This window comes from Apteryx rowi, unplaced genomic scaffold, assembly GCF_003343035.1.
Source record: "Apteryx rowi isolate R43461 unplaced genomic scaffold, aptRow1 scaffold_307, whole genome shotgun sequence".
Taxonomy (NCBI): Eukaryota; Metazoa; Chordata; class Aves; order Apterygiformes; family Apterygidae; genus Apteryx; species Apteryx rowi.
This window is the reverse complement of record NW_020449497.1, coordinates 704654-717525: the sequence shown is the minus strand read 5'-3', so window position 1 is coordinate 717525 and position 12872 is coordinate 704654. Positions and strand designations below refer to the sequence as shown.

General features: G+C 42.3%; 1 protein-coding gene across 14 annotated transcripts in view; it reads right to left on the bottom strand.

Moving 5' to 3' along the window:
- Positions 1-12872, bottom strand: part of SGSM2 (small G protein signaling modulator 2) — a 78210-nt gene that overhangs the window by 32424 nt on the left and 32914 nt on the right. For 13 of the 14 annotated variants that reach the window (XR_003254295.1, XR_003254296.1, XM_026070209.1 and 10 more), the window contains 2 exons: positions 6293-6455; positions 374-535 (listed from right to left, as the gene is read on the bottom strand). Coding sequence is in view for 12 of the 14 variants with exons in the window: in XM_026070209.1 (XP_025925994.1) it covers positions 374-535; positions 6293-6455 (325 nt within the window). In the remaining 2 variants the exon portion in view is untranslated. Of the gene's footprint in view, positions 1-373; positions 536-2630; positions 2680-6292; positions 6456-12872 lie in introns of those variants that run through there. The other variant, XM_026070212.1, reaches the window with a different exon arrangement.

The following is a 12872-nucleotide window of genomic DNA, read 5'->3' as shown; positions in this document are numbered from 1 at the left end:
AAGTGAGTGTAAAGGTTCAGGGCTTCACATGCTCCTGAATGCATTACCTGTTATGGTAGCATTGTTCAATATTTTGCCTACTTTAGAAAAAATAAGTTAAGAAAAGGCTTTAATAAACTGCAAGGTAATTTTTCCTTTTTAGCTGATTTCTGGAAAGCAGTTCAGCTGTTAACACTTTTTGTAAGTCTGAAACACTCTCAATGATTCAAAACAGATGTACAATTTTTTTTTTGTAAATGACTGTCTGTTTCTCCTCCTACCAGATCTATTCAGTATCACTTAAGTTTGCAAACAACTTTTGATGAAACTCCTTGTTGCAGAAACCTGAACACTTCGGTCCAACAATTCTCTGTACTCTTGACTCTTTCCTTACCTGCAGTTATCAACAATATACTGCACAATTTTGTCGAGGACTTTCTCAATCAAGGCTGTTCGAACCCATATGTGTTTGATAGCTTGAGGTGTCAGGGCAGGTGTTTTGCTTGTGGTTGATCCCTGCCTCTTGAGGGATTCTTGCCCATTTGGCTGATTTTTCCTAAAAAAGGAGACAAAGTGAAAGCTGTCAGAGTTCAGACTCTCTTCTCACAGGAACCCCTCCAGTGAAAGACTGTGTGGAGAGGTGTTGGAATACACAACATGTATGTGACAAAAGTATAACTGTATACTAGCTAACTATATTACTCACTGTAGCACTCACCACCACCAAGACATCTGAGTTTTAGTCCATCATCAGAGATTTTCTGAAAATCATGGCTCTAACTAATGATTTAGAATGGCTCAGTTCCGGATTATGAATCAAGTACATCTGTAAAGACCATCTAATTCACAGACAGATGCTATCCATCTCAAAAACAAGCAAACAAGCAAACAAAAGAATAGGCATATATTAGGTATCTCAGGTTAGGTAGTCACCTACTAAGGTGGCCAAAAATATCTTGTYACTTTTGGAACTTTAGGAAAAGCCCAACATCTGAGCTCCTCCCAAACTCCCATCTACTAGACTGAAATGAATAGGCAGAAAATCCATCTCAGACTATGGGCCCCCAAAAGAATAAAAACACAGGAAAATGCAAAGTTTTCTGCAAAGACAGAAAATAAGTTCCCCTGGAGGAGCTGAAGTTTGCTTCTTATCAAATAAAGCTTCACTCTTAGCTGGGAAATCTGCAGGGAGGATGGTAAGATTCTCATCTCCCAGCTTTCTCTTGTATCTTTGAGCTGAAACTAGCCACAGTCTCGGGGGGAACACAGCTGCTCCAGCATGAGATATTTCCACTGAGACCAGAAGCACGGAGTAGAATTTGAGATAACACAGGCAGAGCTGTTCCAGGGAGCTCCTGTTACATGATCATCAGGCAGTCCTTGGGACCAAGCCCATCTCTTGATTCTCTCTATAAAGCACCATGTATATCTATAGCACATTCTGCGCTAGTAYTTGGCAGTGAAATCCTGTCTCTTACCACCTACAGGATGAAAACAAGACAGCTAAGAGACAAGCAGTATCAAGCTGAGAAACTAAAACTATACTAATTGAGCATCCAAAGCCAGCTGGGGGCTTCCATACAGCCAAGACCCCCTGCCTGTTCCTACAGTATAAGCCAGCACAGTAATAGGCCCATTTCAGAAATGGGGAGCTCAACATTGCCTTTTAGTGACAGGATGGTAAGCTGGCTATAAAAATCAGAATTACTTGCCAAGTGCGGCTGTAAACAAGAATGCAGGGACTGTTCAGCAAGGTGGTCTCTGAACCATGTGGTCTCTGAACCATGTTTCTTTGGAGTTATCTGCTGCCAAGCAAATCTACTTGACCCCAGTGAGTCCAATGAAATCTGTTCACGGGAGCCTCTCTTCCCTGCCTACAGCAGTGAAATGGCTAAGGCATTTTCTCAGTGTCCTGGTAGCATACTGAATACTTTTCAGGCTGGACAGAATCTGAAGAATTCAGATGCGACAGACATGCTGCTTTCCTTACGATAGCTGACTGCAAGGTGCAAATGCCATGGGAAGCTTCTTACCAGCACTAGGCCACAGAACAAAAAATACCGTGGAAGCCCTTACAGCTGCAAACTCAAACTGCAGGGCACACCAACTACGTGGTACGAAGAGAGAAACAGGGTTCAATTTGCTGTGATCAGCTGTGGTTCTGGTGCCATATTCCACATTGTATCTTCACCAGCCATGATGTTCACCCTAATTCTAGGCATGCACTACACATGCACAGAGTACTACCTGCCAGAGGACCTTTCATCTGTGTTGCCAGCTGGAGAGGGTAGGGCAGCCTTGAATGACACCCCAGTGTGTAATGTCAACCTTGGTTCCACCAGAAGGGAAAATACTTCAGATGTGTGTGTGGTGCACTTGAACACACACTGCAAAACTATGAGCATAGAAGCAAGGCGAATTCACACAAGAAGAAACCCTTCTGCAGACTAAATTGCTAATGTGGGTGCACCCACAGAGTAATCCTCAACTTGTAGGATTTAAGGCTGTAAGCTATAAAAATTGCATTCTCAAAATTCTCCAGTAAATTCCATATCTRTTCTAAAAATTATCAGTCAGGCTCTTACATACGTAACCACTTTCCGTCTCTTGCATTTTCTGATTTTCTTTAACAGATACAAGTCAAAACTAACCTTGTACAAAGAAGTTGCACACGCTGCAGAATTGTCCTTTCATCCATGCCTGGTGCAAAAAATGTAGGCAAAGGAAAGTCAGTGCAACTCATCTGTTAATCAGAGAGATAATCTGGGAAATTGATTTATAACAAAAATGTTCATTGCAAGGGCTAAAAGCTGTTGCCACAAAAACTGCTGCATCACTTGAAGCCCACTGCTTACTGACAAGGCTGTACATTTGTTTCTTGGAGACCAGATACAACAGAGAGAGCAGTTTAACTGTAATAGCTGTATTCAGTCCAGACAACAGAAATCCAGATACGCTTGACAGAAGTTAATGCCTTTAACTTGTTTGTAGGGGGCTAGGGAATTGGAGAAGCACCAGAGGCAAAACAGGATAACAGCGTGTTGGCACAAAACCTAAGGTGAAAGTTATGGATATCTGAGGCATCCATTTGAATAGCAGTGGGTGAAGACATTGCAGCTGCAAGACTAACTGTGGTCACAGCAAACAAGGAAGGACTCAAGGGTCAAAACATAAGCCATGAGCTTGAAAAGGAGCCTAGATAATCTCCAGAGAGCATGAATCCAGGCTCCCAATTATGCAAAAGTAGCGAGGAAGCTAAAGTAAAGGAACGCACACACACCTGCACATACTTTTACCTACACCTGTGCATTTCTTGTATTATTAAGCAAAGAGTAGTCTTGTTTTACACTCCTGTGCCAAACGAGCGTGCTACCCTGAAGGGGACATCTTCAAGGGGTGACTATAGGTAACAAACAAGAACTGTCAAAGGGAGGTGAGGGACAATGGCATGGTGTGTCTCAGGCATGCTGTGGGAAGCTGATTTTCCACATACACAGCATGGTATTTCTCTTTGTAGACCCCAATATGCTATGCTTCCTGCCACGCTACAGCACAACTTCGTGTAGTTGAAGCTGCCATTTGCATCATGTCAGGGAGCAGTTTTGTGCCTCCTCAGGAGAAYGCTCTTGCTCTTCTCCATGCTGAAGGTTCTGCCACGGGGAACATTTACCTCTCATCCATTGGATACTGGTGGTCAAAATATATTTTCATACAGAGAGCAATACTCCCTTCACTTCTTTGGTGGCAGAGTGTCATGGGACCAGCTCATGACACGTTCATTGCTTTGCAGACAATTACCGACTTTCCTGACCCAGACATTTGTACACTACTAACATGGTCACCGCCATCCACCAGGTCAGTACTAGCCTGGATTCAATCATGAATCAAAAAAAATCATGAATCATTCAATCACGAATCCAAAATAAAATTCACCCTAGAAATTGTTGATCCAAGAAAAAAAAAATTGTTATCCAGTTACAAGCCAAATTACTGACTGCTACTGTTGAGATAATTAATGATCTGGATAGATTTGGAACCAGGGACTGATTTTTGGAGTTGAATGTGCTGTCTAGAGCTTTCCGGTTTCTAAAAGGTGACCCACAAAAAGAAAAATGCGTTTGTGCTCTGCTTTGCTTTTTCCTGCTGCCTAGCAAAGGAGCTGAAACGTGAGCTTGTGTTCCCTTCCTCCCTCCCTGCCAGTTTTGCCTGCAGCATCAGTTATGTAAGACAAGATGACAACACTGTCATATATAGAATACCTACCATGCAGCAACAAGTCACAAATGCACAATTTTAAAAGCTGTTACCGGCTACACACAGCCTGCTGCGGCAGCCCTGGTGGGCACTGCCCCATATCCTCTCCTCCTCCACTTCACGTATCTACGGCATATCACGTGGTGACGTTGTGCCAGCCCTGCCTCAGCCTGTGACAGCGTCTTCTGACGGGTCCATACTCCTGCAYCAGGTAACGTAATGCAGGCGCAGGGGAAAGGCACACTGTAGAGCTGAGCACTGCGAGAGCTTCCTACTTCTGCACGATAATGAAGGTTTGCTTTGGCTCTCCATCTCACTATGTGGGGCTGGCAGTGAAAAACTAACGTTCTTAGCCTCTCTCCCAGCAAATTTTCCCCTTAAAATAGCAGAAAAGAAGGTTCAGTTTTGTTGTAATGAGAAGAGTAACCCTGACCTCTCTAACAAACTAATCTACTGCAGAAAACCCATGCTCTCAAATGATCCTCTTCTTTGACAGCACTCAGGTCCCCTGTCACAAAAGTATTCGATTACAAGGACAAAATACAATTGTTGGGCACAGTCTTGACTGAAGTCTGTATTTCTGCTCTGCATTTACACAGTCCCTAGTCTTCCATTAGGCCATGACAGACTCCCACAAGGCAACACACACATGCAGCGATAATCCCAGCTCAAGAAATACACATGACAACACTGGCATCAGAGGAATTCAAATGCGTTTAATTGTATCCTAAACAGAGGCTTTCTTAAGCCACAGCCTCAGGAATAATTAGATTGCTGCAGCGATTTTGCCCGATTTTATACATTCAATGACATGAGTCTGCCCCTGCAGTATTTCCTAATAGACTCTCTTTGCTTTGCATACTTTCTACAGCACTTAAAATTTGTGGTTGGTAGTGGTTGGTAATAGTAGAGAAATACACAACATTTTCCCAAGGAAATCAGAGAATTTAAGTTCATCTGCTCTGCTTTATTAGAGGATACAGCCAAAGGTCTCTGATGTTTAGAACAGGGTTCAGGTGGGCTCCTAACTGAGGGGCAAAGCTGGTGAATTTTCAGTAGAAAGCATCCTTCTTCACAATATTTATCTAACATTAATAAAGTCCCAGTCTAAAGCAGYTGGCACACAATTTAAACAAAAATCAAAAATAGGTCTTTGCCTGTTAAAATTAGGTAAAATTATGTTAATTAAATGAAGTCTAAGATAAGTACTAGAAAATTACACAGAAATACAAGTGCTAATTTAAACAAATGTCAGTAATTGAAGACTTCAATACAACACAAATGTGAAGTCACACTTACTTGACAAAGCCCTTGATAAAGCAAGTTAATCAAGAGGCCAAAAGTTCCTACAAGGTACAAAGGCTTCTTAAGGCTTAGCAGCCACATTGGGCTACATTCTGTCCAAACAGAAGAAAATATGCTCCTGCCCTGACTGAGTTTACAGTAGAAGACACTCATCCCACAAGCTCACGCACTGTGATTCAGTCAGCAGAACCACATGAGAAGTTTTTACTTGCACTGCTCAAGGCTAGCAAGAAGTTTAGGACTTTCAACAGTCTCATATCCTTGACTCCAACATGAATTCAGCGTGTATTTAACTGCTTTCCTATAATCAGTCTCTCACTGTTGTTCTCCTCCTCTTGATTTCATCCTTCCTCCTATCATTCATTGTCTCCATTAATTTAACTATTTCTATCATAATACCCTCAAATCAAATCTTCTGCTACTGGTTCGGCAAGCAGCACTCCAACATGGCCAGTTATTACTCACTTTTGATGCTTTGTATGGCCTGGAGACCCTCATCCTTTACACTATAAGAAGCAAAACAGAACACTAAAGACCCAGTTTACAACCTCTGCCCCTTTGCTAACTGTCAGCTTGATGAAATCAGTCACAGAACTATTCTTCCTTGCAGCTTCTGACAGACAGACACCAAGCAGTCAAAGTTTTAAAAAATTCAGCTAAAAATACTCTGTCCATTTACCAAGCAGTCTCTGTATCCCCTTCATACTGCACACATATTGTATGAATTTTGCTGATAAACAGACTTCAGCCTCACCTGCTTTCCACCTGCTGCTGCAGTTCCTGCACTTTCTTGCATATATCTCCAGCTATTGCATACGTCTTGCCAATTTTGGTGAACAGCGCAGCTACCTTGTCAGTCCGCAAGAAGCCGGCAGCCCTGCGTTTCAGCATGTGCAGGAGACATGCTTCCACAACACCTGCAAGAAAGGGAAGGAGATAAAGTTATTGGCACTGCTGTTCTTCAGTCTTCTCTTTGCTGAATGCCACCTGCTGACATCCACTGATCAGGTCTGGAAACAAAGAAGACGGAGAGACTGAGAGAGAGACACCAGGTCTCAAAATCAGACAATACAGGTATGTGTCTAATCTGCGACAAAGCACTTTGAAATTTACAGATAAAGTCAGTTCATAAATGAACCAAAGGACTGAAGTATTTCATTCTCCTTTGGCAAGGGGAAGAGTATGGAAAAAAAAAAAAAGCATGAGCCACATATAAACATTACTATCATTTTGGTTAACATGCTAGGGAAGGAACTCAGATACAATGAGACTATGGGATACATGGAAACCTATAGGACAGACATGACTACAGTTTAGGAGACCTAAAGCTGCTTTCATAATGTATTTCACTGTTTAAAATGGCATGTTCAAGACAAAACCACAAAGAGCTTCAAGAGTACTGTTGCCTACAGATCTCTCATTAATGAGTGCCCCACTTACTTAGTGACTAATAAAATACTTGGAGAAATGAGAAGGCTGGGGAAGGAGAAAGAGGAGTATAAGAATCAAACACAGAGCAACATTTTCTTCAGAACAGATATAGCCCACAAGCATCTGAATCCAGTTAGGTCATTTCCCCTCTAGTCTCCTGAGCTCCAAAACAAGTCTCATTGAGGAAAGTGGACTGAGAGTTGACTGGGTGGAGGAGGGAAGACTGGTTGATTTATTATGTTTTAATAGAAGGGAACATGCATCAAACACAGCAGCAAGACAGCTGGCTGAAAAAATAAGCTTTTCTCAGTATTGGGAAAACGCTGATGCCTTCCTCTCACCTAGATTATGGGAAAGACACATTTTCTTCCCAGTGAAAACAGATGAGATAGGAGATTTTAACATCAGCCCACTCATTCCTCCCTCTCTCTCTCAGGTGAGGAACAAACAGATGAACAACACTGACATTAAATGTCACCACTGGACATTTCAGTTCACCCTTCACTGATGAGCAGTTCACAGCTTGCAGTTGCTTCAGGCTGTCTGCATATTCACACCTTTCTCAGTTACTCTGGGATTGTCACCTCACACACAATTACAAACAGCTGGACCTGTACCAATTTCATACATAGAATGGGGTCAGCTATTTTCCAGCTACGGCTTGTGATTAAAATCAATCTGTAGCCAATTCAGGGGTCAGGATGAGGACATACTAACCCACATCTGTATTCCCTGGTTCTGCTTGAGTTCTTCTGAAGTGTTTGGTGCAGACTCCACCAGATTTAGGAAATGAGCTGCACTGAAGGCCCACCCCATCCTCTCACATAGACTTTCTGACTTGAAATACTTAAAAACACCTTAACTTTAGTTCAGTTGTGGGCATCCAAGTTCCATCGTAGGAGATTCTCCAAGCACCAGGGAAAAACTCCTAGAACAATGACTTGTTCAAGTTTTTGCATCAGTTACAAAGATCTCTAGAGTAAGGTGCCCATGTGCCAAATGACTCTGCATCTTGACATGGTAGGATGTAGAGTCTGGAGAAGAAGCAGGAACCTGTCAGCTTGAAGGAAAAAATGCCACTGGCTACTGGATATTTTAAAGAATTGGTTGCGACTCAGACATCTCTTGGCCTTGTACCCGATAAGCAGCTACAGAACAAAGTGACAGTCTTCAGAAAAAGATGGCATCACCTGTGACAGATGTGAAGTTACCCTGCAATCATTTATGAATATGAAAGATGACTAGGTAATTAGGACATCGGCTGGACTAAAACTGTAGGGGCTACTGGACAACAAAGAGGAAACAGAATAATTATATTTGAGAAGACAATCCACTCCCCAAAGCACTGGAGATCACTACAAGACAATAAAGTCACAAAACTTGATAAGATAAGCTCACCTTCCAACATCAGTCTAGCCCATCAGTCTAGCTTTGGGCAGCAACATCAAAAGGCTTAGGAAGTGAGAAGAAAAGGTAATAAAACTACAGCCTGAGAGGGCATAGAGCTGCAGTCAGATCTACAGCTGCAGCAGATCTGCCCATGAGGTTCATTTGGCAAATCTTACTGTAGCATACTCTGATGGTCATCGGCAAAACAGCRAACTATAAAGAGCACACTTGCTTTATTTCAGTCTTGCAAGACCGTGCAACAGAAATCTAACCAGTTCTCATGTAAACTGCTGCAGGAGAAAGAAATAGGACAAGTATCCTGGAATGAAAACAAAATAAAGAACAAGCCTTCCCCATCTACCAGTTTTTAAATCTAGATTGCAGATGACTCATCCAGTCAACACTGTCCATTAAAAAGGTATGAAGGGGAACAGACCTATTCATGCATAGGAAAACAAAACGAAACATTGTCTGCAGGGTGTGCGCTCTCACTGAAATCTATTCAAGCAGGCCACTCCTCACAGAGGAGTTTGAGCTCAGTGTATGAGCAATGCTCTCCTGTGTTTAATGATAGCAGGCACTCCTGTAGTAAACTGCAGTTAACACTGCCACATTAAATTATCATTACAAGTAACAAATGGCTTTCCATCTGCTCTGATATACATTGCAACCCTCTTAACTTTTGGCAGCTAAGAGGAAAGAAAGCAGTATTTTGCTGCACTTTAAGCACAGTCCTGTCAGGTACTGAGCACTTCCAGAAGACTCCCTCCTCCTTATTGTACTAAATGGCCTCCAGTCCCATGGCACAAGAAAGCTTACGTCTGAAACAGACCTATCTTCCCTGTTCAGTCCCTGAAACCAACTCAGTCCCAGGCAAGACTTAGCGGCACGTAGAAACACCTCCTGCCTTTAGCTAGTCTAGAAGCTACAGCAGTCAGGGGGAATCACAGGATCTGTTTGCACTGAGCAGCCTTAGCAAAAATGCCCCCTTAATTTTCAGCACTGCTGCCCTATTTCTTTGTTCTGTAAGACTGAAGAACTACCTGCTGAATGAACAAAAACATTAAGAGGAGCATTTATGACGCATTAATAACGTCACATTTTGTGTCTTATCACTCTGGAAAGAAAGAAATCTCTGGCTTCCTGTTAACATATCCCTGACTATACAAATTAACCTAATGCATGTTCTGAAAGCACAACCACTTGCTCGTAGAGTGTAGAAAAAAGCACTAAAAAAACAAATGGAAAATGTGTTGCAGGATAACCACACCACTATTTTGTTTTCAACTGTGAAGGCAGATGTTTTTAAGCTAAGTAATATTGGATAAAATCTGAGAGAAGATTGACTTTCCATGGAAAGACCCAGTTTTCCTATAAAACAGCAGAGTAACAGTGGAGTTCAATACTGGTGGTTTGGGGATTTTTGGATTGTTCATTTTTAACAATTTTTATTGAGATATGACTAACCTGAGTGAGCAAACATAAATCCTGTAATTCTATAGCCTGAATTCATGCTCTGTAAAATGGAGATTACAACATTGTCTCTTCTTCATCCTAGTCCTTGCTTTTACACTTTTTTTTTTTTTACACTTCATAGCCACTGCCTCTGAAAAAAGTGCCATTCTCCTTCCTCTGTGATCCCACAGATAGCTGCTTACTACTCTCCAGTTTCACTTTAAACTGCACTGACAAACTGTTCTTCAAGAAGACACATAGATTTAAAATTTAAAAATACTGGTTATTACCTTCTGTATAAGAGTAAGGTCCCATTGTATCAAGCACTGCATAAACACATACTGAAACATAGTCAAACATGTACACAGCTCAAGACAGATAAAAGGTTGAAGAAAACATGTATAAATTTACCCCACTTTTTGCAGTGAGGGAATAGCATTCTTGAATACTTAAGTGGCTTCCCCTCAGGAACCGAACAAATACTTAGTTCCATGCCTATCCCCTTTTTAATGCAGTAACAGACCATCTCGAAATTTTTAGTTTCCTTCCAACTGTGCTACCCTTCCTCCAGTCTCCTCAGAACAAGCTTGACAAGAAATAAATACRAAGGCTGGAACTTGTAGAGGATCAAGGCCCTTATCAGCATTTTATCTGTAAGCAGATGCATCTGGAAACAAGAGACAGGATGATTTAAAAAGCAAGCATCTTCATAAAGAACTTTCTGAACCAGAAGAAAGCAGCATGGCACACTAGCTGGGAAGAAACTTGAACATTCATTTGCAACCCCCCTCCCCTCCACTCACAGCTCTGATAAACTGCCCAGCTGAGTAGAGGTCTACAGAGAGAAGCAAAAGCCTGTGAGGAGCATGAAAGCAAGGCAGACAACAGCGAGATGGAAAGAGGAAGCAGCTGAATAGAGGAGCTGGAAAGAAGAAACTAGCCCATATTAGAAGGCTCTGGGGGAAAAGGACAAGACAGTTTTGCAGCCATCACAGACAGACCAAAGGAGGACAGCAAACGGACGTTTAGATCCACCATTACAAGCATGTTTCCAGTGTCCCCACCTCAAGCAGTAAGTTCCCAGTAACAGCTGTGCAGACTACTTCTTCCCTTCCCTACACATAGGAGCACAGATCAAGTCGTGCCACCTTCCTGTTTCCATTTCCATCCTTGCTGTTTACTGGCCAAGGAGCATGTCAGAGTGGAAAGTACAGCTGAGCTATATGATGTTCAATTCTTGCTCACTAGGCTATTATTTTATTTCTAATAAAGGACACTGACTTAAGGCTTACTCTTCAGCCTTTCCTTTTGTGGGACAAGAAGTCACCGTGTTTCTCTTCTCCTTCCCCAATCCATCATATCCCAAAGAAGAGAACATCAATAACCTCTCTATGATTAGGGTTTTGGTGGAGCTAGCCCTGAACTACACTGGAAGAACTGTCTCAGCATTTCTTATTGCTGTTTGCAGGAGGGCCCTGTTCGAGGCCAAACCCGGAGGAATCCTAGTCCAGGAGGAGCAAAAACCAAAGACCTACTGGGATATTGCATAGCAACAAAGGAGCAGTGCAAATGGTCTCAGCTTTTGCAGACTTACTCTTTGTCTCTAGGACACGAGCTTGATTGCATCAAACAAGGCTACCGGGCAGCAAGTCTGACACTAGCTCCCACACTGGGATATTCGCCAACCAGAACTACTGACTCAGAAGACAACCACCCCCTTGCTTTACACCCATATTATGTGCAAAAGCATATTGGCAGCACTATTCCCTGAAAGAAGGACCATGAAAAACAGGCACAGCCCTACTTCACCCCTCTCAGCAATCAGCTTATACCAGGAAACATCTGCTGCAATCAAAGGGCATCCGTAGGTGGCAAAGGCAAAGCCTGTTTGCCTGAGGTCTGGCACAAGTGGGAGCCCAGTGCTGATGGCATCTGCAAGCAAGGCTGTTTCTACTCAAAGGAAGAAGGAGCATCTGTGCATCTGCTACAGAAGCAGCAGCGGGGGCGAGCACTGTTTGGTTGCCCAGGGGGTTTTGCGAGGCATGGGAAGAACAATGAGTGATGACAGCGTAGGGATGTTCTTCACGGCACAGCCGTAGATCCAGTCTAGCAACCATCATGAAAACTCTTAACCCAGCTAGTGTTTCGCTCTGTCTTTCAATTAAAAATAAAGAAAAGGGAAAAAAATAAAAGCAGCATTCCGGATGCCTGAAGCAATGCAGTAATAATTGGTTCCAAATCTTAAATGAAGCAACCTGCCTTTAAAAATAACTGCAAAGAAGTGCATTGCTGTTGCTTAGGAAACAGGCTCTCTCCCCACAACACTATCTTTTTTTTCTTTCTCTAAGACAATAAAATATTAATGAAACAAATTTAGTGAAAAGCACAGCAGGCACAGTTTTAATTATTAATAAATGTGGCAGCTGCCATGGAGGGTAATTTCCACAGTGACTGTCCCTAAAGCCCCAATATCTAATTATTCCATTGTGACATTTCTCATCACAAGAACTTGGTATGACATCAGTATGCAACTGACTGTAAGGAGAAAAGACACTGGAATTAGCCACTGGATTGCCAGTTCTCAAAATATATGTTCAACAAGAGAGGTTAATGCACCGTGTCCAGTTCTATCTGTAAGCTGTCCCGAGATCTCTGTCCAAGTTCTAGTCCCAGTCGCTACCTGGGCGACCTTCAAGTCACTTCATTCTCCTCTACTTCACGCATAGATTGAGGCTAACAGTACTGTCTTTCTCCCAGTTTTCTTTTAGGACTCCTCTATACAAGGGAATTATTTCAGAGGGCTAATTGATTCCAGAGGAGCTTTAAATTCACACCTGACTTGATCTGAATCAGCTTTCAAAGAGAGAGGCTTTTATTCAGTTAAAACTATGAAACTGTGGTAACAGCTCCACAGGTGTGCCCAGATTCTATAGGAGCAGGCATCATGCAAGTATTCCATTTCTTTTTCTCCYTTTTCTCCTTTTTTATTTTAAATCAACCACAAAAATTAGACTTCTATTTTCTATCCATTTGATTGAAAAAGCAAAAACTCACTTTCT